This window comes from Vipera berus (assembly GCF_964194415.1).
Source record: "Vipera berus genome assembly, chromosome: 3".
Taxonomy (NCBI): Eukaryota; Metazoa; Chordata; class Lepidosauria; order Squamata; family Viperidae; genus Vipera; species Vipera berus.
Genome location: NC_138204.1, coordinates 70,100,561 through 70,127,203, shown reverse-complemented (window position 1 = coordinate 70,127,203; position 26,643 = coordinate 70,100,561). Strand labels below are relative to the sequence as shown.

At 40.0% G+C, this 26,643-nt stretch overlaps 1 protein-coding gene across 5 annotated transcripts in view; it reads left to right on the top strand.

Moving 5' to 3' along the window:
* Positions 1–2,560: 2,560 nt before the first annotated feature.
* Positions 2,561–26,643, top strand: part of JAK1 (Janus kinase 1) — a 67,787-nt gene continuing 43,704 nt past the window's right edge. Inside the window, exons 1-5 of one of the 5 annotated variants that reach the window (XM_081326103.1) lie at positions 2,561–3,158; positions 20,851–20,962; positions 24,150–24,272; positions 24,959–25,024; positions 25,710–25,908. In XM_081326103.1, coding sequence (XP_081182229.1) covers positions 25,019–25,024; positions 25,710–25,908 — 205 coding nt within the window. In that variant the 5' untranslated portion in view covers positions 2,561–3,158; positions 20,851–20,962; positions 24,150–24,272; positions 24,959–25,018. Of the gene's footprint in view, positions 3,159–3,601; positions 3,623–9,752; positions 10,328–20,850; positions 20,963–24,149; positions 24,273–24,958; positions 25,025–25,709; positions 25,909–26,643 lie in introns of those variants that run through there. The other 4 variants (XM_081326102.1, XM_081326101.1, XM_081326105.1 and 1 more) reach the window with 4 other exon arrangements.

Here is a 26,643-nt window from a genome sequence, read left to right as displayed (position 1 = left end):
TAAGTTTCTTAAGAAGAAAGAGGGGAATAGACCTTTTAAATGGCTATCTCTGTCCTGAATTTCAGATTATATTCATGATGGACGTCTTGAGAAAAACTATCCAAAATGAATTGGGCTTAATGAGAAAATGAATGAGAAGGTTTTCCATAAAATAAAAGAGTTTACATGGAATATTAATATATGTACATCATACAAACCATTTTTTCTGCTCTTCTATTGTTTTTAAAACAAAATTATTTACATGGTTAAACAAATTTTAATAAAAGGAGCACTTTCACTGTAATTGATAATTACAGAGGAATTGTATGTCCATATTACATTCATTCTTCCCATTTTAACAGGTTGGTGTATGTTTTTTTTTAAATCTGTTTTGTATATATGTGTGGTACACTGGCAATTTCTTGGAGTTTACCTAAGGCTAATCCTTTGTCACTTTTCAGAACATCTAGTAGACTGCTGCTGCTCCTGACAACCATTATCTAAGTCCTCTGAAAATTTGAAAGGGCTATATTGAATTATAAGTATGCTTTAAGCCATAAATGCTTATTTGCTGTGTTGAGTCACTTTGTATGCTTTAGGTTGGGTAGGACAGAAATCACCTCCAGAATTAGGCTAAGCGAAATGCAGGAAGTTGGAAGAACAGAAATGGCAGCTATTGTGTAGTGAGTTCTTGGCCGCATGGTTGGACGACAGACAAAGGATTCAGCATGGCAGCACTTTATTGGTAGCAGTATCGAACAGGAACAAAGGGGTTACCTGTACCCCCTTATATACTTGGCCAGGTGCACTGACAGCCAATCGCTTATTTAGGTTTTCCCGTGGAGCGCAACCAGCCAATCCAGATACGGTACAGCGCCACCTGATGGTCACACTGAGCTGCTGCTATATTTTATTATCCTCATACATAACAGCAGCTCCTAGCTATACCTCACCTGCTGACTCCAGTAAATTATCCTCTATCTTAGAAGTCATAGCAGATATAATTGTTCTCATTGTTGAAATAAGATTCAATCATCATTCCTGAGGAATGGGGAGGGGGTGCCATTAGCAAATCTATTTCAGCAGCAGGTGAGCTGATACCTACAACTGTATAGAGTGGCCCATGCACAGTCCTCCAGATACTGGCCCCCAAGCCCCATAATCCTGATGGTTGCCATCAATATATATATTGTATTCTTTATAGATATATAAAGAACACAGTGGCCTGGACACCAACAAAGCTGACACCAGTCAGAGCATAGAACAATTCAAAGAGCATAGAACAATTCAAAGAAGATCGGAAGATGTGGAGAGACCTGGTCCATAGAATCACCAAGAGTTGACTGAATGGATAACATCATATTCTCTCTCTCTCTCTCTCTCTCTCTCTCTCTCTCTCTCTCTCTCTCTCTCTCTCTCTCTCTCTCTCTCTCTGTGTGTGTGTGTGTGTGTGTTGACAAAATAGCAGTCTTCCAATATCTAAGGGGGTGCCTGAAAGAAGAGGGAGTCAACCTATTCTCCAAAGCACCCAAGGACATCAATGGATGGAAATTAATGGACAGCTCCAACCTAGAATTAAGAAGAAATTTCCTGACAGTGAGAACAATTAGTCAATGGAATGGCTTGCCTTCAGAAGTTGTGAGTGGTCCATCATTACAGGTTTTTAAGGCGAGATTGCAGTGCCATTTGTCTGAAATGGTATAAGATCTCCTGCTTAAGCAGTGGATTGGGCTAGAAGATCCCCGAAGTCTATTCTATTCTATTCTATTCTATTCTATTCTATTCTATTCTATTCTATTCTATTCTATTCTATTCTATTCTATTCTTTATAGGATTAGAATTCATGGTCTCCCTGTTTCTAGCCCGATGACTTAACCACTAAATCAAACTGATTCTTAAGAGAGCTTGTTTGTATATGTTATGTTTATTTATATTTACTGTGTTAAAAATTAAATTTATTTATTTAAAAGGTTTGTATGGCTGCCCACGTTAAACACAGCTCTGGGCAGCTTACAAAATTGATGCATTAGCTGCTGCTACTGCTTTTTACAATGTTTGATGGGATTTTAATATTGAATTATTTTTCAACATCGGCTAGCAAATAATTTTGATTTCAAGGACTCCTGAGAGGGTCTTGGGGACTTCCAGGCATACACTTTTAAGAAACACTTTCTTGGTTTATGTAATCCCACAGGTCTATTCATTGCAAGATGCTGCCTAGTGCTTCTGCCATCCAGAACAGAATAAGTCACCAGGCTAGAAATCAGGAGCCTAAGTTCTAGCTCCCCCCTCCCCTCTTAGGCATGAAAGCCACCTGGCTGACTTTGGGCCAGTCCCTTTTTCTCAGCCTCCGGATTGAGCCAATGACAACCACATCTGAAAATCTTGCCAAGAAAAGTGCAATGATTTATCTAAGCATTTTGCATTCATCAACACTGACTCAGAAGGCACATACTGAAAAAAAGGGTACGTAACAATGAGCTTGGTGCAGTGATTAAGGCAGGGGTCTTCAAACTTGGCCCTTTTATGACTTGTGGACTTCAACTCCTAAGCTGGCTGAGGAATTCTGGGAGTTGAAGTCCACAAGTCATAAAAGGGCCAAGTTTGAAGACCCCTGGATTAAGGCATCAGGCTAGAAAACCAGGAGATCACGAGTTCTAGTTCCCCCTTAGGTATGACAGTCGAGTGACCACGTCGCAATTCTTCCTTATATTTTTAATGCGCTACTGCCTGCCTGGTGATGCGGTAAAAGAAAGCGGCTGACGTCGGGTCAATCACCTACGGTTGAAATCTTGGAACAGAGACATATCCGTTTAAGAAATAGGATATCCCCGGGTTAAAAAAACAAAACAAAAAAAAAAAAAAAGACCAGCTTCGCTTCGCGGTCTTCAGTGCGCCTGCTCTGGGCAATCCCCAGCGCATGCGCAGAGTAACGAGAGCGGTGGCGTTTTCGTCGGGACCGAAGAACGCTGGCGCTCGGCGACTCAGTCGGCATCTAGCGGGGGCGTCGTCGTCGTCTCGTCGTCGTCGATTTCGGATGTAACGCGGTCCGGGGCTGCGACAACGATTGGAAATCCCCACCGTCTCTCCGCCATCAAGGCGGGAGGGCATGCCGGGCAGGGAGTGAGTGCGGGCTGGGTGGCCCGCACCCCGTTTGCGTCTGGGAGACGTCCGAAGTGGTGAGTGCGCGGGGGCGGAGGGGAAAGCGGGGGCTTTGCCCGGGGTTCAGCTGGTGGCCCCAAAAGGGGCGGACGGGGGAGCCCGGGAAAGAAGACGGGCAGCGAGGAGGGCAGCCCCAGCTTCTCTCCCTCCCTCCGGAGCAAAAGCTGGAGCTGCCTCCTCGCGTCCCCCGAGGGCAGGAGCCAGGCTAATCAGACCCTTCCCCTTCCCCTGCGCGGCGCGGGCAGTTCGCCTGCCTGCTACCAGCCCTCCCTTCCGCGCTCCGTTTTGCTTCCCCACCATCTCCTCCCGCGGGAGGGCAGGGCCCTTCTCAGAAGGCGGTAGCTTGACCCGGGATAGGAAGAGCCAGGTGATTGGAGGAGTCCTCGGGGCTGGGGATGTTGGTGAGATAAGTTGGGAGCGAAAGGAAAGGAGGAGGAGGAGGAGAAAAAGGGAAGCGAACCCGCTTCCTTCCCTTTTACACGTAAGTTCTCGTGCTGTGGCTGTAAACAGCCCCTCCGGTTGGGTATGGCAGACATCCTGTTTATAAAAAGTTGTCCCTTCAGACGGCTTCTTCTTCTTCTTCTTCTTCTTCTTCTTCTTCTTCTTCTTCTTCTTCTTCTTCTTCTTCTTCTTCTTCTTCTTCTTCTTCTTCTTCTTCTTCTTCTTCTTCTTCTTCTTCTTCTTCTTCTTCTTCTTCTTCTTCTTCTTCTTCTTCTTCTTCTTCTTCTTCTTCTTCTTCTTCTTCTTCTTCTTCTTCTTCTTCTTCTTCTTCTTCTTCTTCTTCTTCTTCTTCTTCTTCTTCTTCTTCTTCTTCTTCTTCTTCTTCTTCTTCTTCTTCTTCTTCTTCTTCTTCTTCTTCTTCTTCTTCTTCTTCTTCTTCTTCTTCCCCTCGTCCGCTTCAGTTTCTTCAAGTCTTCTTGGACTTTGCTCAAAGAGAGGATCGGATCGGGTTCCTTCCCCCCCCCCACTTCTTCCTATGGTGTCCTATTCCTGTTCGGTGGCCACGACAATGTTGATAAAAAGGCAAGAAGGGTGGGTGGTCTTCGCTAACTTGACGGCATGGTGGATTTAGGAAAAATCTATTTAGCTTTTGCAGCCACTTTCCCTCGGGTTGATGTTTTTGTGGGGTTTTGTTTCCTGAAGATTGGTTGGCTTTGTGTTCTCAGAAGTCAGCCATATTTAGGTTGCTGTAGGTAGGAATTAAGGGGAGTAATTAGTAGCAAATGTGGTGCAGGTAGTCCTCACAGTTGAGCCCCAAATTTCTGTTGCTAATTGAAACATTTGAGTTTTCTCCCATTTTTCCACCTTTCTTGACAGAGTTGTTAGGTGACTCACTGCAGTTGTTAAATTAGTAATACGGTTGTTAAGTGAATCTGGCTTCCCCATTGACTTTGCTTGTCAGAAGGTCATAAAAGATGATCACATGACCCCGAGACATTGCAAGTGTCATAAATATGAGCCAGTTGTCAAGCGTCTGAATTTTGATCATATGACCATGGGGATGCTGCAATGGTCATAAGTGTGAAAAACGGTCATAAGCCACTTTCCCCAGTGCTGTTGTAACTTGGAAGGGTCACTAAATGAACTGTTGTAAGTCGAAGACTACCTGTAAATCGAATGCTCCTGCCTTTTGGAGGAGCATCCCTCCCTCCGTGATCAATTAACTTACCTGCCTTTAAAGATCTGTGGATTTTTTTCACCCAAGTATTGAGTGTGAGAGTAAAAGACTTGCTGGATGAGTTGGGTTTTTTAGTTCTTTTTTTTTCCTTCTAGCATTTGTGTGTTTATGTTGTCTTGAATTGCGGTTTTTATACTTTGTTTTATTATGTGATATTGATTTGTACTTTTATTTATGATGTATACTTTTGAATTATGTGCAAAGTAGGCTTAATATTGTTTTAAATCCCACTAGGCAATTCCTTGCATATAGTGGGAGTAAGGAAAGATATGTCAGTCCAAAACAAATAAGGAAGATAATGAGGAAAGGAACCAATGCCTTCTCAGCCTTGCAGAATAGGAATTTTGTCATGGGGAAAAAAAGGCTCCATAGTAACGTAGCCAAAAAAATAAAAGGCACCATTTGTCTTATGTAGAAAATGATGCACAAATGGTACATTCAATTCCAGGATGTCTTTTCCAATTTGTAAAACTTGGCTTGGAGGAAAGAGATTGTTCGTCCTGTTATTGATTAAAAATCAGAGATGGGCAAGTGAAAAAAACGCATGTGACCCAAATGCCGACTATATATGTACTTATATGTAAGGCCATGATGCAAATAAAAAGTATGGGGTTTGTGTTGTGACATTACACATTTCATCATGTTGGGGTTTGTCATGGCTATCTGCAAGTGCTGATGTTAAAATTAGAAAATATTAAAATAGTATTGCTAACTGGTAGAAAATGGCAGAATTGAGTAACTATTAGTTCTTTCCCATCTCTTTAAATTTTTCCAGTATAAAGTATTAGGAAATTATATTATTGAATATAGAAATCAGGAACTTTTCTGTAGGCCTCTATTAAAAATAAAGTTTAGACTTTATTTCTATACAACTGTCGAACTGCTGGCCCATGGGCCGGATGCGTCACGCCGAAATTGCGCCCACCCCATTGGCAGCAATGGGAAGAAAGTCCCAATACATTGCGCGACGTCACATGACGTCGCAAGTTTGACATGCCTGCTATACAAGATCCCTTGAAATATGTGGGGCTTCTTTTGCATTTTTACTTTGTGCTTTCCTTCAACTCAGTATTGATTCTTGGTGACTGCCAGGACAAGTCCCTGCAGTTTCCTTGGCAAGATTTTCGGAAGTGTTTTGCCATTGCTTAGGGCTGAGCAAGAGTGACTAGCCGAAGCTGGCTTTGCCTAAAATGGGGCTAGAACCACGGTCTCCTGGTTTCTAGCTTGATTCTTTAACCACTACACCAAATGTACTTATGATTGACCATAAAATGCTATTTTGCTGTGACTAGAAGTATAACCCACATCCTGCGTGCTTCCTGTCTATTCAAGTATATATGTATAATTTATATCCTTATGAAGAATGGCTGAATATCACTGTGTGAACTTACAGCTGCCTTTCTGTGAAAAATAGATGTTTCTTCTTTCTAAGGGACAATGTAGGAAAACAGACTTCAAGCTGAAGCCATTTAAATGTTATTGTAAAACAGAAGACTTGCTGTGCTTTTGTTGAACCTTGAATTAGGCTACAGTATATGGTTTAGTTTATGGGCTTCAGTGGAAAGGCTTTATGTAAACCTTTAAGATAATGAGATCATTTTTGAAGGGTTCATAATAACCTATGTTGATGAATAACAGTGTTACTATAACAGGTTTCCATGTAAAAGGACTGTTCAGTCCTTTTTTGTAAGTTTGAGTATCCCAATTTATGTCATATGCTAATATTGCAAATGAAGGCAAATATATGTGACCCAGGATAATGTTGCAGGATCCAAGAGTCGGTCACCAGGACTAGAGGCTTATTCTTCCAAGCTTTCGGACTTATGCTGCAGCACATCCTCAGGAACTTTTCACATTCAGGAGAGAGAGAAGTTTCCCGAGGGTGGGCTCCAGCACATATCCCAAAGTATGGAAGAATAATCCTCTGGTCCCAGTGATTGGATTGGATCCTGCAATATGCTAATATTGATTAATATATTCTAACAATTATACTGCTTTGCCATCCATAGGACACTAAAATATAACATTCTTATGTATGTCATTTGGGGTCTGAAATATTTGTAGCAAGTTTGGGTAATGTCTGCAAGAAAATAACCAAGCTCAGAGAGCACCAAAGACTCCTTGTTGTAGCAATGAAGCAGGAAAAACAAGACAATATCTATGAAATATATCAGACTTGTTATGCACAACGTAGTGTTTTAGCTGAAATGGTATTTTCTGTATTAGAGAATATTCAGAAAAGGCAGGCACAGCCACACGCCCTCTATGGATTAATGATTCACCTGTGGAGATGGTGGGCAGCATCAAATTTCTGGGCATGCAGCTAACGAATAGGCTGGCTTGGTCGCTCAACAGCGAGGCATTGGTGAAGCGGGCACAGCAGCGCCTGCACTTTCTGCATTGCATGAGAAAAGTATATCTTCCTTCCCCTGTCCTTACCACTTTCCAGAGGGAAGATCCAGAGCATCCTGTCATATTGCATTACCGTCTGATTTGGAAGCATCACTGCTTCAGACAGGAAGGCGGTGCAGTGAGTGGCGAGGATGGCAGAAAGGTTTATTGGCAGTTCACTCCCTTCTCTCCAGGACATAGCATATAAGTGTTGCTTGAGCAAGGTCCACAGGATTGTCTGGTACACTGCACATCTTCTTCACAACCTGTTTTCTTATTACCTTCTGGGAGGAGGCTTTGTGGTATCCAAAGCAGAACATCCAGATTCAGTCACAGTTTTGTTCCATACAGTATTAACCTTGTGAACTGTCAAGCTGCTTCTTTCCGCTATGTTTTCAAGATGGACAGTGATATAATATTTATACGCTAAGGGTGTAGGTATATACATATGTTGTATATAGCATATTTATGTGTGTGTTACATATGTATACACTTTTGAGAGCAGGAAACACAATTTCATTTTTAAAGTGTTCCCACAGTAAAAAATGACGACAAAGGTTATCTGTCTGTCTGTCTATCGAATGAAAAATTTAAACAGTTAATATGTTTTTAAGAGGTTAATTTACAAGCAAGAAGGATATGGGCAGTTTTATAAACAAGACTGATAATTTAGAAAAACTGATTAAATTTCTAATGTGATGGAAGCCTAAAAAAAGGGACTGATAAAAAAAAGACATCATAGATGTGAGTAGAAACACAAAAATAACTAAATAACAGATTAGGCGATGCCGTTGAAGTACTGTCCCCGTGCATGGAGGTTGTAGGGTTTTAGATGGCTTCAACTGAACCCCTGGCAAGACAGAGTGATGCTATTTTGGAGGGGGCGCATCTGGTTCTTTTTACCATATTTGGTACTGGATCAGTAGCACTGCCCCAGACAGACTTGGTGCGCAATCTGGGAGTCCTTTTAGACTCGGGACTTCTGCTGGAGGAGCAGTCCTAGCTAGGAAACTGCACAGTTTCCTGTTATGTGCAAGAACGTACCCCTTCCTGGATAGTGAGATTCTACTTTCAGGCATTTATGCCCAGTTATTCTCCACAATGGACTACTGCAGTGTGCTGTACATGGGGCATCCCTTGAAAAGCATCTGAGGGGAATGGGCTGTTAAGTATGAAACATAAATAAATCTGGAAGCTTCAGCTGGTGTGAAATGTGACTCTGCAGAGAGTTATGTATGGCCCTAGAAAAATACATATTACAGCTCTACTCTTGAGTGCTGCATCAGTTGCCAATTTAGTTCTGGGTAAAATCCAAAGTGCTGTTTTTGATCTTTAAAGGCCTTTCTGGCGTGGGACCCAGTTACTTTGAGATAAAATATGAACCTTTGGGCAACAGACCTAAATTGTGGCCCAAAGAAGTTCAAGAATGAGTGAGTTGCGTTTGATTATTTTTAGCTGCAGTTGCAATTCTTGTGCTTGGATCTGTATTGCTATGTGGGTGGGGAATATGGGACAGCAGGAGGCCAGATTTTGAAACAAGTTGGAGAGGAATAGGGAGGCAGATTACTTTCCAATAACTTAGTCTTATAACTGAGGGGCATAAAATAGATACAGAATAATGCCTGGAAACCTCAAGCTGATAGTGAGAAGCGGTATCTGCATTCCTAGAACAGTGCATGCTATATCTCTGCCTCACAAGCTGCATTGATTGCCAGTTTATTCCCACATCCAGTTCAAGGTGTTGGTTTTAACCTTTAAAGTCCTTCATGGCATGGACTGAGGGATCACCTCTCCCTGATTACATTAGCATAGCATCCCCAACCTGGCCGGGCTACAGGCTCCTGGCCAGTGGGCCACGGAAATGGATTGCTGGTGCGCGCTCGCATGGGCATGCATTTCCCCCCACTTGCGCTAGCACCTGCGGCCCCATTCGCAAATGTATGCAGGCGCAAACGCAGACACTAGCGTGGGGCAGGTGTCCACGGCTATTTGCAAAGGCACAAACAGGCCGAGCCCGGGTGGGTTGCGTGACCTGTTTGCGTATGCGTGAACAGGGCCGCTAGCTGCCACAGGGGTTACATGGCCGTTCGTGCATGCGCACAGCACCAGCACATCCCCCATGCATGAACGGCTAGTGCTGCAGCAGTGTTTGTGGCCCCGTGCGTGCACGTGCACACGCTCACCAATTTTGAAACTGCTCTCCTCCCCTCCGGTCCGCGAGCCCCAAAAGGTTGGAGACCTCTGCATTAGCATATCACATGAGATCTGCCAGAGACGGCATGCTACGAGAATCATCAGCTAGGCGCCTACATTTGGTAGGTTCTAGGACAGAGGTCTTCAAACTCGGCCCTTTTATGACTCATGGACTTCAACTCCCAGAATTTCTCAGCCAGGCATGCTGGCTGAGGAATTCTGGGAGTTGAAGTCCATGAGTCATAAAAGGGCCGAGTTTGAAGATCCCTGTTCTAGGAGATGCGTATTCTCTACCTTGGTGCTTGCCTTATGGAACATTCTTTCTCCAACACTAGCTTGGCTCCATCTCTTGACATTCTGGAAATTCCTCAAGACCTGTTTATCTTATCAGATCTGCAACTCTGAAGACATGCCTTGATGGCTTCATTACTGAGGTAGCTATTTTTATTCTTTCTCTGCCTAAGGTTTTTATATTATTTTTTATAATTTTTTAATGTGAATTTTATATTTTTTTACATTTGTTGTTTAATTTGCCCAGAGTAGCTATTTGTGAAAGGGTGAATATACAAATTTGGCATGCTCCGAGAATCATCAGCTAGGCGCCTACATTTGGTAGGTTCTAGGACAGAGGTCTTCAAACTCGGCCCTTTTATGACTCATGGACTTCAACTCCCAGAATTTCTCAGCCAGGCATGCTGGCTGAGGAATTCTGGGAGTTGAAGTCCATGAGTCATAAAAGGGCCGAGTTTGAAGATCCCTGTTCTAGGAGATGCGTATTCTCTACCTTGGTGCTTGCCTTATGGAACATTCTTCCTCCAACACTAGCTTGGCTCCATCTCTTGACATTCTGGAAATTCCTCAAGACCTGTTTATCTTATCAGATCTGCAACTCTGAAGACATGCCTTGATGGCTTCATTACTGAGGTAGCTATTTTTATTCTTTCTCTGCCTAAGGTTTTTATATTATTTTTTATAATTTTTTAATGTGAATTTTATATTTTTTTACATTTGTTGTTTAATTTGCCCAGAGTAGCTATTTGTGAAAGGGTGAATATACAAATTTGGTTAATAAACAAAAAAAAAATCATTTCTGTGAGAACTAGATAGTCTGCATTTTACTGAAATTATCAATGAATTTGGATGCTCTTAACTATTTTATCCTTATCCTCTGGGTTTCTCACAAAGTTGGTTGAAGGCATCATTTTGTAAGGGTTCTAAATTTTGCTAACGGTCAAGTGTCTTGTAGTAACTCTTATCTTGAGTTTGGAGTAAAGGTCTTCAGACATCTGACTTGAGCCTTTTAATACCACCTTGAAACTGCCGGGAAATGCTATGCAGAATTCTGCAGTACATTACTACTAGTGATGACATATTTTTTTTCCAATGCCTGCTTTTAAAGCTGTCTGCAGGAAACGTAATTAATTTTAGCTACCTGTAATTAATTGAGAATTAGTCCAGACAAAGTAGAAATACGTTCAAATAGTCCTGGGTGGCTCGCAAGCAGGCTGGTTGGGTAAACAATTCCTACAGCAAAGGCGTGAGTACGGTTGGGCTGGGTGGGTTGCTGCCAACTGCAGGAAGGCATGCACATGGATGCCATGGTACAATTGCACCAAGTGCGTGTGCGGGTAGCTGCTGCCTACACGGGTGTCTGATGTAGCATGAGTGCAAGTGGATGGATGCTGCAGAGTGCAAGTGGGAGGGTGCTGCTGTTGCACACAAGATTCCTGGAATCATCTTCTCTGTAGCCAGACTCTTTGGGAGAAGCAGTGGCAGGAGCAGCCTATAACTTTCCCAATTGGTTTCCCCATTGATTTTTCTTGTGGGAAGCCGGCAGGCAAAGTTGCAAATGGTGATCATGTGATTGTGGGATGCGGGCTGGTTCCCCAGCACCTGGATCATGATCACGAGGATGTTGGGATGAAGACCAGTTGTAAGCACCATTCGCTTAGCCCAGTGTAACTTCAAACGGTTGTTGAGGACTACTGTACGCCATTGATCCAAATCTTATTTTGATTGAATTTTTCTTATAAGAGCTAAAATTGCCTATCGTTATCTGATCATCCTCTTTTGTGAGGCTCAACAGTGCCTCCCTCAGACATCTGGTAAGGTGATCCCCATCCTAATAAAACTGAATAAGTGGAAATTAATTGCTTCCAAAAAGTGCCTTTCTCATGTAATCCCCATTTGTCCACTGATATAACCATATGTGCACACATCTGTACTTTTATCTTAATGCCAAGGTTAGCATAAAGTTTAGCCACTGGATAATACAAGTTTGTTCTCTAGAACTAAGACCTTAGGGATGGAGCCTTTTTTTTTCATTTGGCAAAGCAACAGTCTTTCCAAACAGTCTGGCTTTTTTAGTTATCCCCTGATTTTTATAAAAAGGATTATGTTCAAAATGAAGAAAAAATAACAATAACAGCCCAGAAGCCTCAGCTAATCTCTCTCCAACTATTGTTATCTGTAGTAAACTTTGAGCATGTGCTGAAACAGAGAATAGCTCTGCTCTATCTTTTGCATGAGAATTTTTCAAACATTTGATGCCCATTACTATATATCTCTCTAGTCATCTCCAGACAACTAATTATTCTTCAGCTTTCCTAAGTATTCTAGACTCCATTAGCAGTGGGCTAATACCTCCTAAAGTAATACCAGCTGCCTGCAATTAGTGCAGGTTCGAGTCCCACCAGGCTCAAGGTTGACTCAGCCTTCCATCCTTTCCAGGTAGGTAAAATGAGGACCCAGATTGTTGGGGGCAATTAAGCTGATTTTGTAATTATGCCGCTTGGGGAGGGCGAAAGCCCTAATTAGCAGGCATATACATAGAATGAAGGCTACTGCTAAGCACATTGGTTTGTGCTTAAATTGTAAGCCGCCCTGAGTCTTCGGAGAAGGGCGGGATATAAATGGGATTAAGATTAAGATTAAGATTAAGATTAATATACTTCTATAAGTCATTGGCTTTCTTAAAATGGGTACTCAGATCTGGCATTCCTAATGTAGAATAAACAATAATTTCATAGTCTCAGTATTTAGCTAATCTTGGTTAATTGTGTCTCCTAATCGCATGGGGGAAAAACTGTGAATTCAAGGTTTGATTAAAATGGAAAATTGAAAAAAAAACAATTCTAATATTATGCCAAGAAAATTTCATAGATATATCCATGGAAGTCACCAGAAGGTAAGAACTGTAATTATTAAGAAAGGCAAGTAAAGAAACAGGCATGAGTTAGTTATTGTAAGGTAGAATAACAGAATCTTAAAATCCTGTCCGAGTTTGTCTCCGTCCCACCTTATACCAAATAAATTTAAAATGGGGTTATTTTAAGTTTCTAATGCCTTCTCCCCCTTCATGGATTACTGCCTTGTCGTGGCGAAGGGGCTTGCGTAATTCAGTGAAGCTATGAGCTATGCCATGGAGGGCCACCCAAGACAGACAGGTCATAGCAGAGAGTTCTGACAAAATGTGATCCACTGGAGAAGGAAATGGCAACCCACTCCAGTATCTTTGCCATGAAAACCCTATGGACAGTACCAAAAGGCAAAACGATATGATGTTGGAAGATGAGCCCTTCAGGTCAGAAGGCATCCAATATGCTACTGGGGAAGAGCAGAGGGCTAGTACTAGTAGCACCAGAAAGAATGAAGCGACTGGGCCAAAGCCGAAAGGATGCTCAGCTGTGGATGTATCTGGTGGTGAAAGGAAAGTCTGATGCTGTAAAGATTTTTTCTCCATAGGAACCTGGAATGTAAGACCCATGAATCAAGGCAAGCTAGATGTGGTCAGGCAAGAGATGACAAGACTGAACATTGACATCTTAGGAATCAGCGAACCAAAATGGACAGGAATGGGTGAATTTAATTCAGATGACCATCAGGTATACTACTGCGGGCAAGAATCCCTCAGAAGAAATGGAGTAGCCTTCATAGTCAATAAAAGAGTAGGAAAAGCAATACTGGGATACAATCCCCAAAATGACAGAATGATCTCAGTTCGAATCCAAGGCAAACCATTTAATATCACAGTAGTCCAAGTCTATGCCCCAACTACCGGTGCTGAAGAGGATGAAATTGACCAGTTCTATGAAGCCCTACAGCACCTTATAGAACTAACACCAAAAATGATGTCCTTATCATCATGGGGGATTGGAATGCTAAAGTAGGAAGCCAAAAGATAACCGGAATAACACGCAAGTTTGGCCTTGGAGTACAAAATGAAGTAGGGCACAGGCTGATAGAATTTTGTCAAGAGAATACGATGGTCATAGCAAACACTCTTTTCCAACAACCCAAGAGATGGCTCTACACATGGACATCACCAGACGGTCAACACAGAAATCAGATTGACTATGTGCTTTGCAGCCAAAGATGGAGAAGCTCTATACAGTCAGTAAAAACAAGACCAGGAGCTGACTGTGGCTCAGACCTTGAGCTTCTCATTGCAAAATTTAGGCTTAAACTGAAGAAAGTAGGGAAAAGTACTAGGCCACCCAGGAATGAATTAAATCATATCCCTGTTGAATATAAAGTAGAGGTGACAAATAGATTTAAGGAATTAGATCTGATAGACAGAGTGCCTGAAGAACTATGGACAGAGGTTCACAACATTGTACAACAGGTAGCAACTAAAAGCATCCCAAAGAAAAAGAAATGCAAGAAAGCAAAATGGCTGTCTGAGGAAGCTTTGCAAATAGCTGAGGAAAGGAGGGAAGCAAAAGGCAAGGGAGAAAAAGAAAGATACGCCCAATTGAATGCAGAATTCCAGAGAATAGCTAGAAGAGATAAGAATGCCTTCTTAAATGAACAGTGTAAAGAAATAGAAGAAAACAATAGAATAGGGAGGACCAGAGATCTATCCAAGAAAATTGGAGAGATGAAGGGAACGTTTCATGCAAAAATGGGCATGATAAAGGACCAAAATGGCAGGGACCTAACAAAGGCAGAAGAGATTAAGAAGAGGTGACAAAATTATACAGAAGAACTATACAAGAACGAGCTTAACATCCCTGATAACCACGATGAGGTGGTCACTGACCTTAAGCCAGACATCCTAGAATGTAAAGTGAAGTGGGCCTTAGAAAAGCTGAGCAACAACAAAGCTAGTGGAGGTGACAGTATTCCAGCTGAGCTATTCAAAATCTTAAAAGACGATGCAGTAAAAGTGCTACACTCAATTTGCCAGCAAATTTGGAAAACTCAACAGTGGCCACAGGATTGGAAAAGATCAGTTTACATTCCAATGCCAAAGAAAGGCAGTGCCAAAGAATGTTCAAACTATCGCACCATTGCACTCATTTCTCATGCTAGTAAAGTCATGCTTAAAATCCTACAAGCTAGACTCCAGCAGTATGTGGATCGAGAACTACCAGAAGTACAGGTAGGATTTCGAAGAGGCAGAGGAACTAGAGATCAAATTGCCAAGATACGCTGGATCATGGAGAAAGCTGAGTTCCAGAAAAACATCTACTTCTGCTTCATTGACTATGCTAAAGCCTTTGATTGTGTGGATCACAACAAACTGTGGCAAGTTCTTAAAGAGGTGGGAGTACCAGAACATCTTATTTGTCTCTTGAGAAACCTATATGTGGGCCTAGAAGCAACAGTGAGAACTGGACACGGAACCACTGATTGGTTCAAAATTGGGAAAGGAGTCCAGCAAGACTGTATGCTGTCGCCCTGCCTATTTAACTTATATGCAGACCACATCATGCGAAAGGCAGGGCTAGATGAATCAAAAGTTGGAATTAAGATTGCTAGGAGAAATATCAACAACCTAAGATATGCAGATGATACCACTCTAATTGCAGAAAAAAGTTGGCTTGAAACTTAAGATTAAGAAAACCAAGATCATGGCATCCAGCCCTCTCAATTCCTGGCAAAAAGATGGGGAAGAAATTGAGGTAGTGACAGATTTTATTTTCCTGGGCTCCAAGATCACTGCAGATGGGGACTGTAGTCAAGATAATATAATATATAATATAATAATATAATATAATATAATATAATATAATATAATATAATATAATATAATATAATATAATATAATATAATATAATATAATATAATATAATATAATATAATATAATATAATAATATAATATAATATAATATAATATAATATAATATAATATAATATAATATAATATAATATAATATAATAATGTTGGAAGGGACCTTGGAGGTCATCTAGTCCAACCCCCTGCTCAGGCAGGAAACCCTATACCATTTCAGGCAGATGGCTGTCCAGTCTCTTCTTAAAAGCCTCCAGTGTTGGAGCATTCACCACCTCTGGAGGCAGGTTGTTCCACTGGTTAATTGTTCTAACTGTCAGGAAGTTTCTCCTTAGTTCTAGGTTGCTTCTCTCCTTGACTAGTTTCCATCCGTTGCTTCTTGTCCTGCTTTCAGGTCCTTTGGAGAATAGCTTGACTCCCTCTTCTTTGTGGTAGCCCCTGATGCTTGCTCCTTGGGAAGAAAGCCATGGCAAATCTAGACAGCACACTAAAAAGCAGAGACATCACCCTGTCAACAAAAGTGCGTATAGTCAAGGCTATGGTCTTCCCAGTTGCAATGTATGACAGTGAAAGTTGGACCATAAGAAAGGCTGAGCGCCAAAGAATTGAGGCCTTTGAACTATGGTGCTGGAGAAGACTCCTGCGAGTCCCTTGGACTGCAAGGCAATCAAACCGGTCAGTCCTAGAGGAGTTCAACCCTGACTGCTCTTTAGAAGGCCAGATCCTGAAGCTGAAACTCAAATACTTTGGCCACTTAATGAGAAGGAAGGACTCACTGGAGAAGAGCCTAATGCTGGGAAAGGTTGAGGGCAAGAGAAGAAGGGGACGACAGAGAATGAGGTGGCTGGATGGAGTCACTGAAGCAGTAGGCGTAAGCCTAGGTGGACTCCAGAAGATGGTAGAGGACAGGAAGGCCTGGAGGAACATTGTCCATGGGGTCGCGATGGGTCGGACACGACTTCGCAGCTAACAACAACAACAACAATGCCTTCTCATGTTTTTTGAAGGACTGTGTAATCTTTTCTGAAAGTCATCAATATTTTGCTCTTTCTTTCTCATTCTTCAAGTGAGGTTGATAGCACTTTCCTTCACAACACCTAATTTTATTTCATATTTCTATGACCAACTCTGTTTATGTTAATAAAGCCAGAACTGTTTTAAATGTTGGGCTATGTGAGATGGAGTTCCTATTCAAGTTTCTTTAATTATAGACATTCCATGGATGGATTTAAATTTAGTTACTCTCTCAGCTGAACCTATTTTGTTCTTGTGAAGATAAAATGTAGATAGATATCTCTAGGCTAATCATGTTTAGCTGTTGGAGAGAAGGACTGTAATTGTGTTTTATGATGGTTTTGCTGAAAATAAGCACTTCTGGATTTTGGAGAAACTGTGCCCATACAGATTATTGGTTTGCTTAACACCTGTGGTGTTTGTTTAATGTCTGTGGTGTTTCCTCAATGACCACACCCAAAATGGTTGTAAAATCGAGTCAGATTTATTGAAATATTTCCAGCAATTTTTCTCCAGTGCATAATTTGGAGGTCCTCTCGGACTTGCATCTCCTGCTTGAGCAAGTGGCAATTGTGGCCAGGAAGGCCTTTGCCGTGTTGTGTACCAACTATGCCCTTGCTGGACTAACAGTTTCCCACGCCCTGGGTCACCTCCCAGGTTTAACTATTGTAGTGCACTGTACATGGGACTGCTCTTGAAGAGTATCTGGAAGTTTCAGTTGGTACAAAATGCAGTGGCTTGCAAAAGTTCTGCTTTTATAAATCTTTATAAAGTTTATAAATTATATAAATCTACAAGCTACAAGAAAATTTGGCTTTCTGGTGTTACTTTTATCGTATTAGTCTTACTCTTAGAGCAAAATCAGTGTAATGTTGCATTGGTGGAAGCTGTTGATATTTTTAACTCGGTTATAAAAGAAGAGCCTCAAATTGCTAGAGCAGACATGTCAAACACAAGGCCTGGGGGCCGGATCCGGCCCGTGAAGTGGTTTCATGTGGCCCGCAAAGCCATCCTGGAAACAGTGAGGGAACGGCCCCCACTGCCTTGGCCCTGGCCCAGAGACCCTCCTTCTGCCAGAGACCCTCAGATCTGTCCCACTTCTGCCCAGGCCCCCATAGGCACCCTTGATGCGAACGATGTAGAGCTGGCCACGCCCACCCAGTAGGCCATATGCACTCTAGCCACGCCCACCCAGTAGGCCATGCCCACCCTGGCCATGCCCACCTGGCCCCCTGAGGGCAACCGCAATGCTGATGCGGCCCTCAATGAAATTGAGTTTGACACCCCTGTGCTAGAGTTTCAGCCGAATTGCTATGCTTATTCCCCACTCCCCTCCCACTGCAGCCTAGAAGACTAAAAATAGCGCTCAGAATTCTCTTTCAAAGATTTTTGTGTAGGCTGACCAGTCTTTTAAGTTTGTATCCTGAGGTCTGTCATAACTGAAACAGGAAGAGTGTTAATATGATGCTACTTCAGGGCTGCAGAATAAATCTCTTCGTTTGCTAAAAGAATATCACGGACAATAACTGTAGGGCAAATTTCATAATGTGCGGATGTTAATTAAGTAACAAGATTTATTCCTCAAATAAAGTAACTATTCTGGGACAAGACCGATATGCATATTTTACCACCTTCCCCCAAAATTACAAACTGCATATGATTTGTACCTCAGGGGCCTTCCTCCAAAAAAGATAACAGGTGAGATTTACTCATATAGCCTTGACAGTCAATTATACTGATGCAATTAGTGATGTAATTGCATCAGTAATATTGCAGTTATTTAAAAAAACCTCTACGATGGAAACCAATTAAACGAAGGGCAGATAATTGTTTTTTGTTTAAATGTGCACGTCGGCACACCGATGCATACATACTGTGGCCATAGTATTTACTGTGTACAATTCTAATCACTTTAGCTCAGAAATGATATTGTAAACGGTCATAAGTGGAGAAAAGTGATCAGGAGGGCTAAAAAAACCCCCAATAACATACTTTATTAAAAGGTTTTTTGAAATTTTTGGCTTTAGGCAATCTTAAACGGTCTCAAATGTAATTGATTTTTAACACATTACCATTTTTAATGCATAAGGTATTTAATCCCTCTCATATGTAACCTGCATCTGCTTAAGCAATTGTTTTTCCCCTCCCTTAACCCTGCCTCATTCCAGTTTAAATCTTACATCAGTTTAATGATCCTGTAGATCTGATGACATGACCTGCAACCCTAAAATTAAAGTAAAATTAAAAATTGCTCCCTTACCTTTTCATAATATTATTGGCTGCTGTTCATAGCCACGTAAAGGATATGCTTCCAGGTTATAAAAGGAACGTTTTCTTGCTCAAATTATAACACACCTTGGCATATTGTTCCCCTGTGTGAACAGGAAATAGGTAATCAGTTTCAAATGAATTTCAGGGAGGTGACAAATTAGGAGTTTAGATTCAGACATAATTGGATAGTCAACTTCCTCATTAATATCCAGACTATTATTCTTTGGCATGTTGATTAGAGATCAGATGCACCCACTTAAAATCAGAATTACCATCAACTTTTATTTATTATTACATTGAAATAATAATGTAATAATTTTTGTTATATCCAAGGTGCACTGAAGGAAATATATTTGCAACAATTTTTTTTTAAAAAAAATGAATTACACAGTCTGGGCTCAAGGTCAAAGTTCTGCTTCAACGTGGTTTGCAGCAATTAATACGCTATGGATAAGAAGTACATGAAAATGAGATTAAAATTATTTCAAATCTCCAAAAAAAAGAAAAGGATTAGAATTTAAATATAGAAGACAGCGATCAGTTTAACAATTCTAGCACAAAGAGAGGAGTGGTGAGTCATATTTGGCTACTTGGGGTTCAAAGATAACTTTATTTACAAATGATCTTGCTTGTAGAGAAATAGTGTATATAGCAGATATATCTAGTTTCTCTGTCCAGTATCAGAAATTAAATTGTCTTGCTTCCTCTTACTTTTATAGTGGTAGGAGAAAGAAAGCTTGTCATGTTTTTTAGTTGTTCATCTGTAATGCAGGATTACGGTATTTCCCTGCTGTCATACTTGGTTATTATTAAGCACAAATTAATTCTGCAGATAGTCATTGACCTACAACCAGTTGCTTAGTGATCACTCAAAGTTACAATGGATTCATACACTTATGACTCAGATTTGAAGTTCCAGCAACCACTCCCCAGTGCAGTCATGTGTGCATTTTGGGGACTTGGCAACTGGCCTAGTTTGCAATGACTGTTTGCAGTGTCCCATGGGTAGGTGATCACGATTGATAATATTTTTGCTGGAAACTGGTGTTTACGTCTGATTTCCAACACAATAGCAAACAATGCCTTTGCTTAATAATTGTGGAGTTTGCTTAAGAACTGCTGCAAAAAGGTCATAAAATTGGGCACGGTCACATGATGAGCAGTTTAATAACCATCATGACTTACAATTGAAATTGCAGGCTCAATTACAGTTGTAAAGGAAGAGCTAGCTGCCTGTAGTCACAAAGTTCTTCTCATGTCAGTCTATGATTGATTTCAGTACAGTATCTTGGCACAAAATATCGGCAAGTTTGCTTTCTCAAGTAAGGATTTGTTTATCTCTGGTAACTATGGTAAAATACTGTGTTCATAGCAGTGATAGGCCAAACTAAAGTCTCAAAATGCAAAACAGCTTTAATAGAGTTGATCAGTATCCAATAAAAGTTTTGTTATATCCATTTTGAAATACTGTATATAAGAATGAAGGACAATCCCAAGTTGAGCTCAACTCCTAGTTGTGTGGTAGCGAACCTATGGCACGCATGCCACAGGTGGCACGCAGAGCCCTCTCTGTGGGCACCATTGCCCCAGTCCTAGTCCTTCAGCTAGGTTTTATAAAACCTTTTCACTTTAGGCCTCCACTGCCATGTGCAAAAAAAAAAAGGTTCAATCAATCAATTTCAACTTCTTGCGGGGGGAAAAAAAAAAGATCTCGCAAAGTTGGAATTGATTGATTGAACATTTTAGTTCCACCCAGTCTGCTGTTACCACTGCAGCCATGCCCACCCAATGGCTATGCCCACCCAATTGGCCACACCCACCCAATGGCCACGTCCATCCGGCACCCAATGATACATAAGTGGGTTTTGGGTTGAAGTTTGGGCACTTGGTTTCTAAAAGGTTTGCCATCACTGTCCTAGTTACTGTATTATTCAGTTTACTTGGAAGTCTTATAGAAGTTTGATTGCTGCAGCATTGTTCACTCTTTAGCCTACAACTTTAGAAGTCCAGGTTGTTCCACATTGAGTACTCATCAGGAATTACCTTTTTAGCTTCAGAGAACAATCAGTGTCAGCTAAGTGATGTCATCTGCTGAGCTTTGAGAGTAAATACTGGTCATTATAAATATTTTGCTTTCATCATTAGGAACGTGAAAATATAAAGAGGAAAAGATACTGAACTGTAAAACTGAAATTTGTGACTTACTGTGCTGGTAAATAAATGGCCAATTAAATTATCTGAGGAAGGTATCTCAAAGGTAGGTTAAGTCAATTGTAAATTTGTACATGAGATGAGTATTGGAGATATGAAATTGATTTGACTTTGGGGATTCAATGAAATTGAAAATCACTATACCTTCTCTTTCATAATGTGTTGCCTATAACTGGCTTAATATTATTTTGAAACAATTATTTATGAGACGATCAGTGTAAGGTAACTTCTATATTATGAAATGAGCTTGTAATAATATTAAAAGAATATACTTTCTCATATATCAAAAATATTCGGAAGCGTTCAGATCTACGTATGCACAACTGTATTATGCTTTCTTGAGCAATGAAATCATATAAGATGCATATAAATTTTAAGAGAACAATGCTCTGCTGCTTTATAAACTAACTGCTGCTTTTTTATATACCATGACATATGGGTGATTTTCAAACTAAACTCAAGTATACTTTTTGGTGGATAAAGACAGTTTCACAGATCTTTCTAGTTTAGTCTAGGCCTGGGAAACAAGAGTTATGAGAAAGAGTGCAGTCTTCTGGTCTGGCTCTATTAAGCCGGTAATTTCCCACTCCATTTTCCTATTAAATAAATGTCAAGTGGTTTTTCAGGTTAGAGCTGTGGATACATTTTTGTTTCTATATTACATTCTTTCCCAGGAGTGTTTGTCCTTAACTTTCCCAGTTCAAATAACATTTTAATGCTATTGTAGTACAAATGTTACTACCATTCTCATATGCAAGGTTGATACAACATTCTGAAGTAACTATCATGGAATCAGCTTGGGGGTTGTTTTTATGGACAGAAAACTGTCAACTTCCAGTTTCATGTTTTCCAGAAAGATTAAGGTTACTTTTCTTATTTGCTCCTGAATTTTCTAGTTTTGATAGTTAAAATAGGGTGTTTTTTTTTAAAAAAAATAGTCTTTTCATTAGAATTAACTAAGTGGTATGGCATTAATTACATAATTTGAGATTGCATAATATGAAATTACATAATGTTAGAAGAATGTTGTTTTTTGTGGGCATTGCTATTCAGTTCTGACGCAATTACATGTTAAGACTGCTGTTTGCAGACTATGATAATAAATAACCATAATCTGGGTATTGATTACTAATTTAAGTTTAGAGGAAGGGAGGAATTGCTATCATAACATGTAAAATACAGATAGTAGAATTTGGGGCTTTAAAAAAAAAAGAAATAAACATCCAAAAAAACAGTGTCAGGTTTCATCCTTTTTTGTCACCCTCCTGCACTTCCCTAAATCTTTTCTTGAGAATCCTCCGGTTCTGAAAAATACCTCAGAAATAAACATTCTTGGAAAGAGAGAGATTGAACATTGCTAACTGACTGTACATAACCTAATTGTTACAAGTTTTTTCTCTCTAAGGAGTTTATCTTAACAATTGTGAACTAATAAATCTATAAAACTTTCAGTGTTCCAAGTTCCATTTTTAGCAGGCCTTTAAAAGTTCATTGATCTTATTATTCATCCTGAGTTTAACGGATTGGGTTTTATATTCTGCTTTTTATATTTTGTAGGGTTATTTTGGAGGCTATGTAAGAAAAGATTTTGCTATTGATTTAAACTCTTTTAATTGCTGAGTGTGTGAGAAAAAAAAGTGTATAGATCAGGGGTGTCCAATCTTGGCACGTTTAAGTCTTACGGACTTCAACTGCTAGAATTCCCTAGGCCAGGGGTAGGCAACCTCAGCTCTTTTAAGACTCATGGACTTCAACTCCCAGAATTCCTGAGCCAGCTGGCTCAGGAATTCTGGGAGTTGAAGTCCATGAGTCATAAAAGAGCCGAGGTTGCCTACCCCTGCCCTAGGCAGCCTCTTATTACTCTTTTCTGACACCATCTTTGCCCCTATCATTGCCACGATTGTATTAATTACAGCATAGCCAACTAACTTGCCCTTTGGGAGTGCTTGAATTTAAGCACAGTAAACCCAGCCATCAATGAGGCTACTAAGAGGTGAGCATGTATTGAAAGAAACTGCTGATTCTCCCAGAAAATACCTATTTGTCCTACATAGTGTGTTTTTCTAAAAGGCCAAACGAAGAACATTTATTATTATTATTTTTACCAAGATACATAAAAAAGAGGGAGGGAAATCCCACAAAGGTAGAAAAAAAACCTATCACAAATATATTGCATTATAGTTTTAAATAATATGCAAAACATATTCCCGTGTTCTTTGTCACGTACAGTTGGTTATCTTACTTCCTCCCTCTGCTGGTGATACCAAAGGCTTAGGCAGAACTCTAAATATATCTATGAAGGTGATGAATTGTGCAGGTTTTTGATTTTCCTCTCTAGTCTCTGAGTAATAGATGGGATTTCCAAGAAGCTGGGGCTTTGTAGAAAGATTCTAGGTTTCTTTGCTCCAGAACTATGTTATTTCTATCCAGGAATTGTGCTGTTCCTAATTTCTGTTTGCTATATTAGGTTTCATGTTCCCATCTCTCTGAATAAATGATAAAACTAAATGTTTAATATCAACCTTCATGCATATCTCAGGTGATCCTTGAAGGTGCAATATTTTCTTTAAAATTTTCTTGAGATCTGTAGTGGTTTGAATTCTTTTAATCTGTAATATTTGAGGGAGCAAATTATGCATTTGTAGCAGACTAGTGCCATGCTGTGATCTGTCTGGAGTGGTGGTTCTTCTTTAGGATTTTTTTTTAATAAGTTGTCGAAAGCAGGAGGTGGAAGCAGGGCATTAACATTCAGAAAGCTTCTGGGAAAGAAAGCTTGGTACCTTCACGCTTCCACCATGCAGAGCATTCTGCTTAATTTTTAAACGCATTAACATTTGGATATATGAGTTAATATTGATATGGGTAGTTCTCAGCTTATGACCATAATGGAGCCTGCCAATTATGATCACAAGGGGTAGCAATCATTAAGATCATCTTGTTTGACCAACACCCCCACCCCACCCCTACTCCCAAATCCTGCTCACCCTGATGTGGTCGTTAAATTTTTATCTATATTTAGATACATTCCTTATTAAAATGCTGCTAAAAAGCAACAATTTCCAAAAATGATTTTTGCAATTCCTGGAAAGAAGGCCTAGTTTCTGCTGTGAAATATTGTAGAATGACATATTGTGATGGACCTATGCTTCATGGGTAGTAATCATGAGGAAGTATAAGTCTGTAACCTGTTGTCCATTTTACCTTGTGACATTGCCTGTCTCCTTGGTTTCCAGATGGCTTAGGATCAACAAAAACAAGATGTAAATGGATGGACATCAGGAAAATCTGATGTAAACTCTTTTAATTAGGACCCTTTCTGCATTTAGAGGAGACTCCAGTGTCCCAAAGTCAAGCCAGTAAGTATTGCTTAAATTATAATTTATCATAACCTTCTTCAGCAGATATATAACTATATATTATTGAACACAATTTCTGACTTTTAATATTTTGTGATTGAATGTCCTTTTCTTTGTCTAAACCTGACAATCTTATCTTGGCAGTAGATGTTCTGAAACACTCATTAGGTAGAGAAATGAGAGGGAAAATATGGAATTGCGAAATTCTGAAATGTAATAGATCTTTTAAAGTTATCTTGTCCATCTTTATATGAATGAATTATTAGAGAATGCTTAAGCACCCATTTTCGCTGCAACACAGATGTACTTCACTTACATTAAGCCATGATTTATTTAATCAGAGTTTGTTGTACAAGCCTCACTTAGTAAGGTTCACCCATGCTGTGAAGACATAATTATATATATTTTAATGGCTATGTATATACAATATGCTAAGTAAAACCTAAAATATATGACACCAGGTTCTTGTTTTTAACTTTCAGCTTACACAGTCTTGAGATTTCTCCATTTTATATGAACCTACTAGCAGCTGAAAGATGTTTTAGTACTTTGTTTTGTTAATATTGACTTTGAAATGGACTTCAACTTTTCCAAGATATTCAGTCAAAAGATCACTCTCTAGTCCTACAGTTTCTGTAGTTCATTATTTTGTGAATTGATTCTATTTTTCCTTTGTTTTTAATCAGATTGTCTGATATTTTGAAAACACACACATTTTCTTGCTGGGAAGTCACAAATCCATATAAATGCAGGTATGTTCTTTTCCCTAAAAATTACTGCTGAAGCAGTTCTTTGGTAATTAATACAAGAAGGGTAAAACTGTATCTTTGTATTTGACTATTGTTGTATTATTATTTTGCTCTTATCTGTATAGGAACGTATCCTTTTATAAACTGTCTGTGTACCATATTATAAAGCATCTACATAGATGGTTTGGCAAGTGGCAATCAGAATTGGGGTGTGGAACAGCAAAAACAGAAGAGAACCTGCTACTATACCTTTTTTTTAATCAAGATAACAAAATAGATGTTTATCTCTTCAACAGAATCCTTATACTAGTCATAGATCGTAAAACACAAATGTAGCCTTCAGTTTTCTGCCAGTGTCCATGTTCTTGAATTGCTCATAGAATTTCCCCTCTCTAGTTTTGGAAAGCAGTGTTACTTTGCAGAGAGATGAATAATACACACAGATAGAAGACTACGCTCTATATCCTAAACAGATCCAGTTGACATAATTTTGTTGTAAAATAAGGATAAGAATTAATTTTACTCTTACTTTATTGCCTTCTGTATTTTTTCCCCTTTTATTCTTGAATTTATGTCATAATCCATAATCCTTTAAGATGCCTCAAGAAGTATAATATTGTTAATTAATGGAAGGTATTTGATAAGTTTCTCTACTTTGTTGTGATACTTTTCCTTTTCACGTACTTAGTATATGTATGTAAAAGAAGACTGCAAAGCGATGGCTTTCTGTGCAAAAATGAGAAGTTCAAAGAAAAACGAAGTCAACGCAGAGCTTCAGGAGCAAATGCTGGAAATATTGTTCTACTTACAAGACAAGCCTTCCCTTCGTTACACAAGTGGCAAGTACACAGCAGAAGAACTTTGCATTGAAGCGGCACAAAAATGCTGTGAGTTTCAGCAGTATCTTTTCTTATTATTTAGCTTGTTTAAAACAAACGAATGATTTTTAGACTGGTGAATTTAAAGGGAGCTAGAGAAATTCCTGAATAAAAGCCTCGGTGACTTCTAATTGTTCAAGCTGTTCATCATTGTCACGTTGTACTATACATTTGCATCAGATTGCGTTGAAAAGCTAAAATTAGAATGCAGACAGTCCTTGATTTACAGCCACACTGGGGACTGCAAGTTCCATCACTAAGTGATATGGTTGTTAAATAAGTCCCGCCTGATTTTATGATCTTTTTTGCTATGGTCATTAAGTGAATCACCACAGTTGCCAAGTGAATCACCCGGTTGTTAAATGAGTCCAGCTTCCATTGTCTGCTGATTGGAAGCTATCTGGGTTTTACAACCATTGTAAATACAGGTGGGTTACTGAGCATCGGAATTTTGATCACTTGGCTGCAGGGAGGCTGCGGCGTTGCAAATGTGCTCTTCCAGTGCTCTCCTAACTTTGAACAGTTGCTAAACAAATGGTTGTAAGTTGAGGACCACCTCTAACATATATTAAAATAGCCCTTAAACATTAAATTACCCCTAGTATCAGAACAGGGACGCGGTGGCTCAGTGGGTTAGGACGCTGAGCTTGTCGATCAGAAGGTCGGCAGTTTGGCGGGTCGAATCCCGAGTACCGCGTAACAGAGTGAGCGTCTGTTACTTGTCCCAGCTTCTGCCAACCTAGC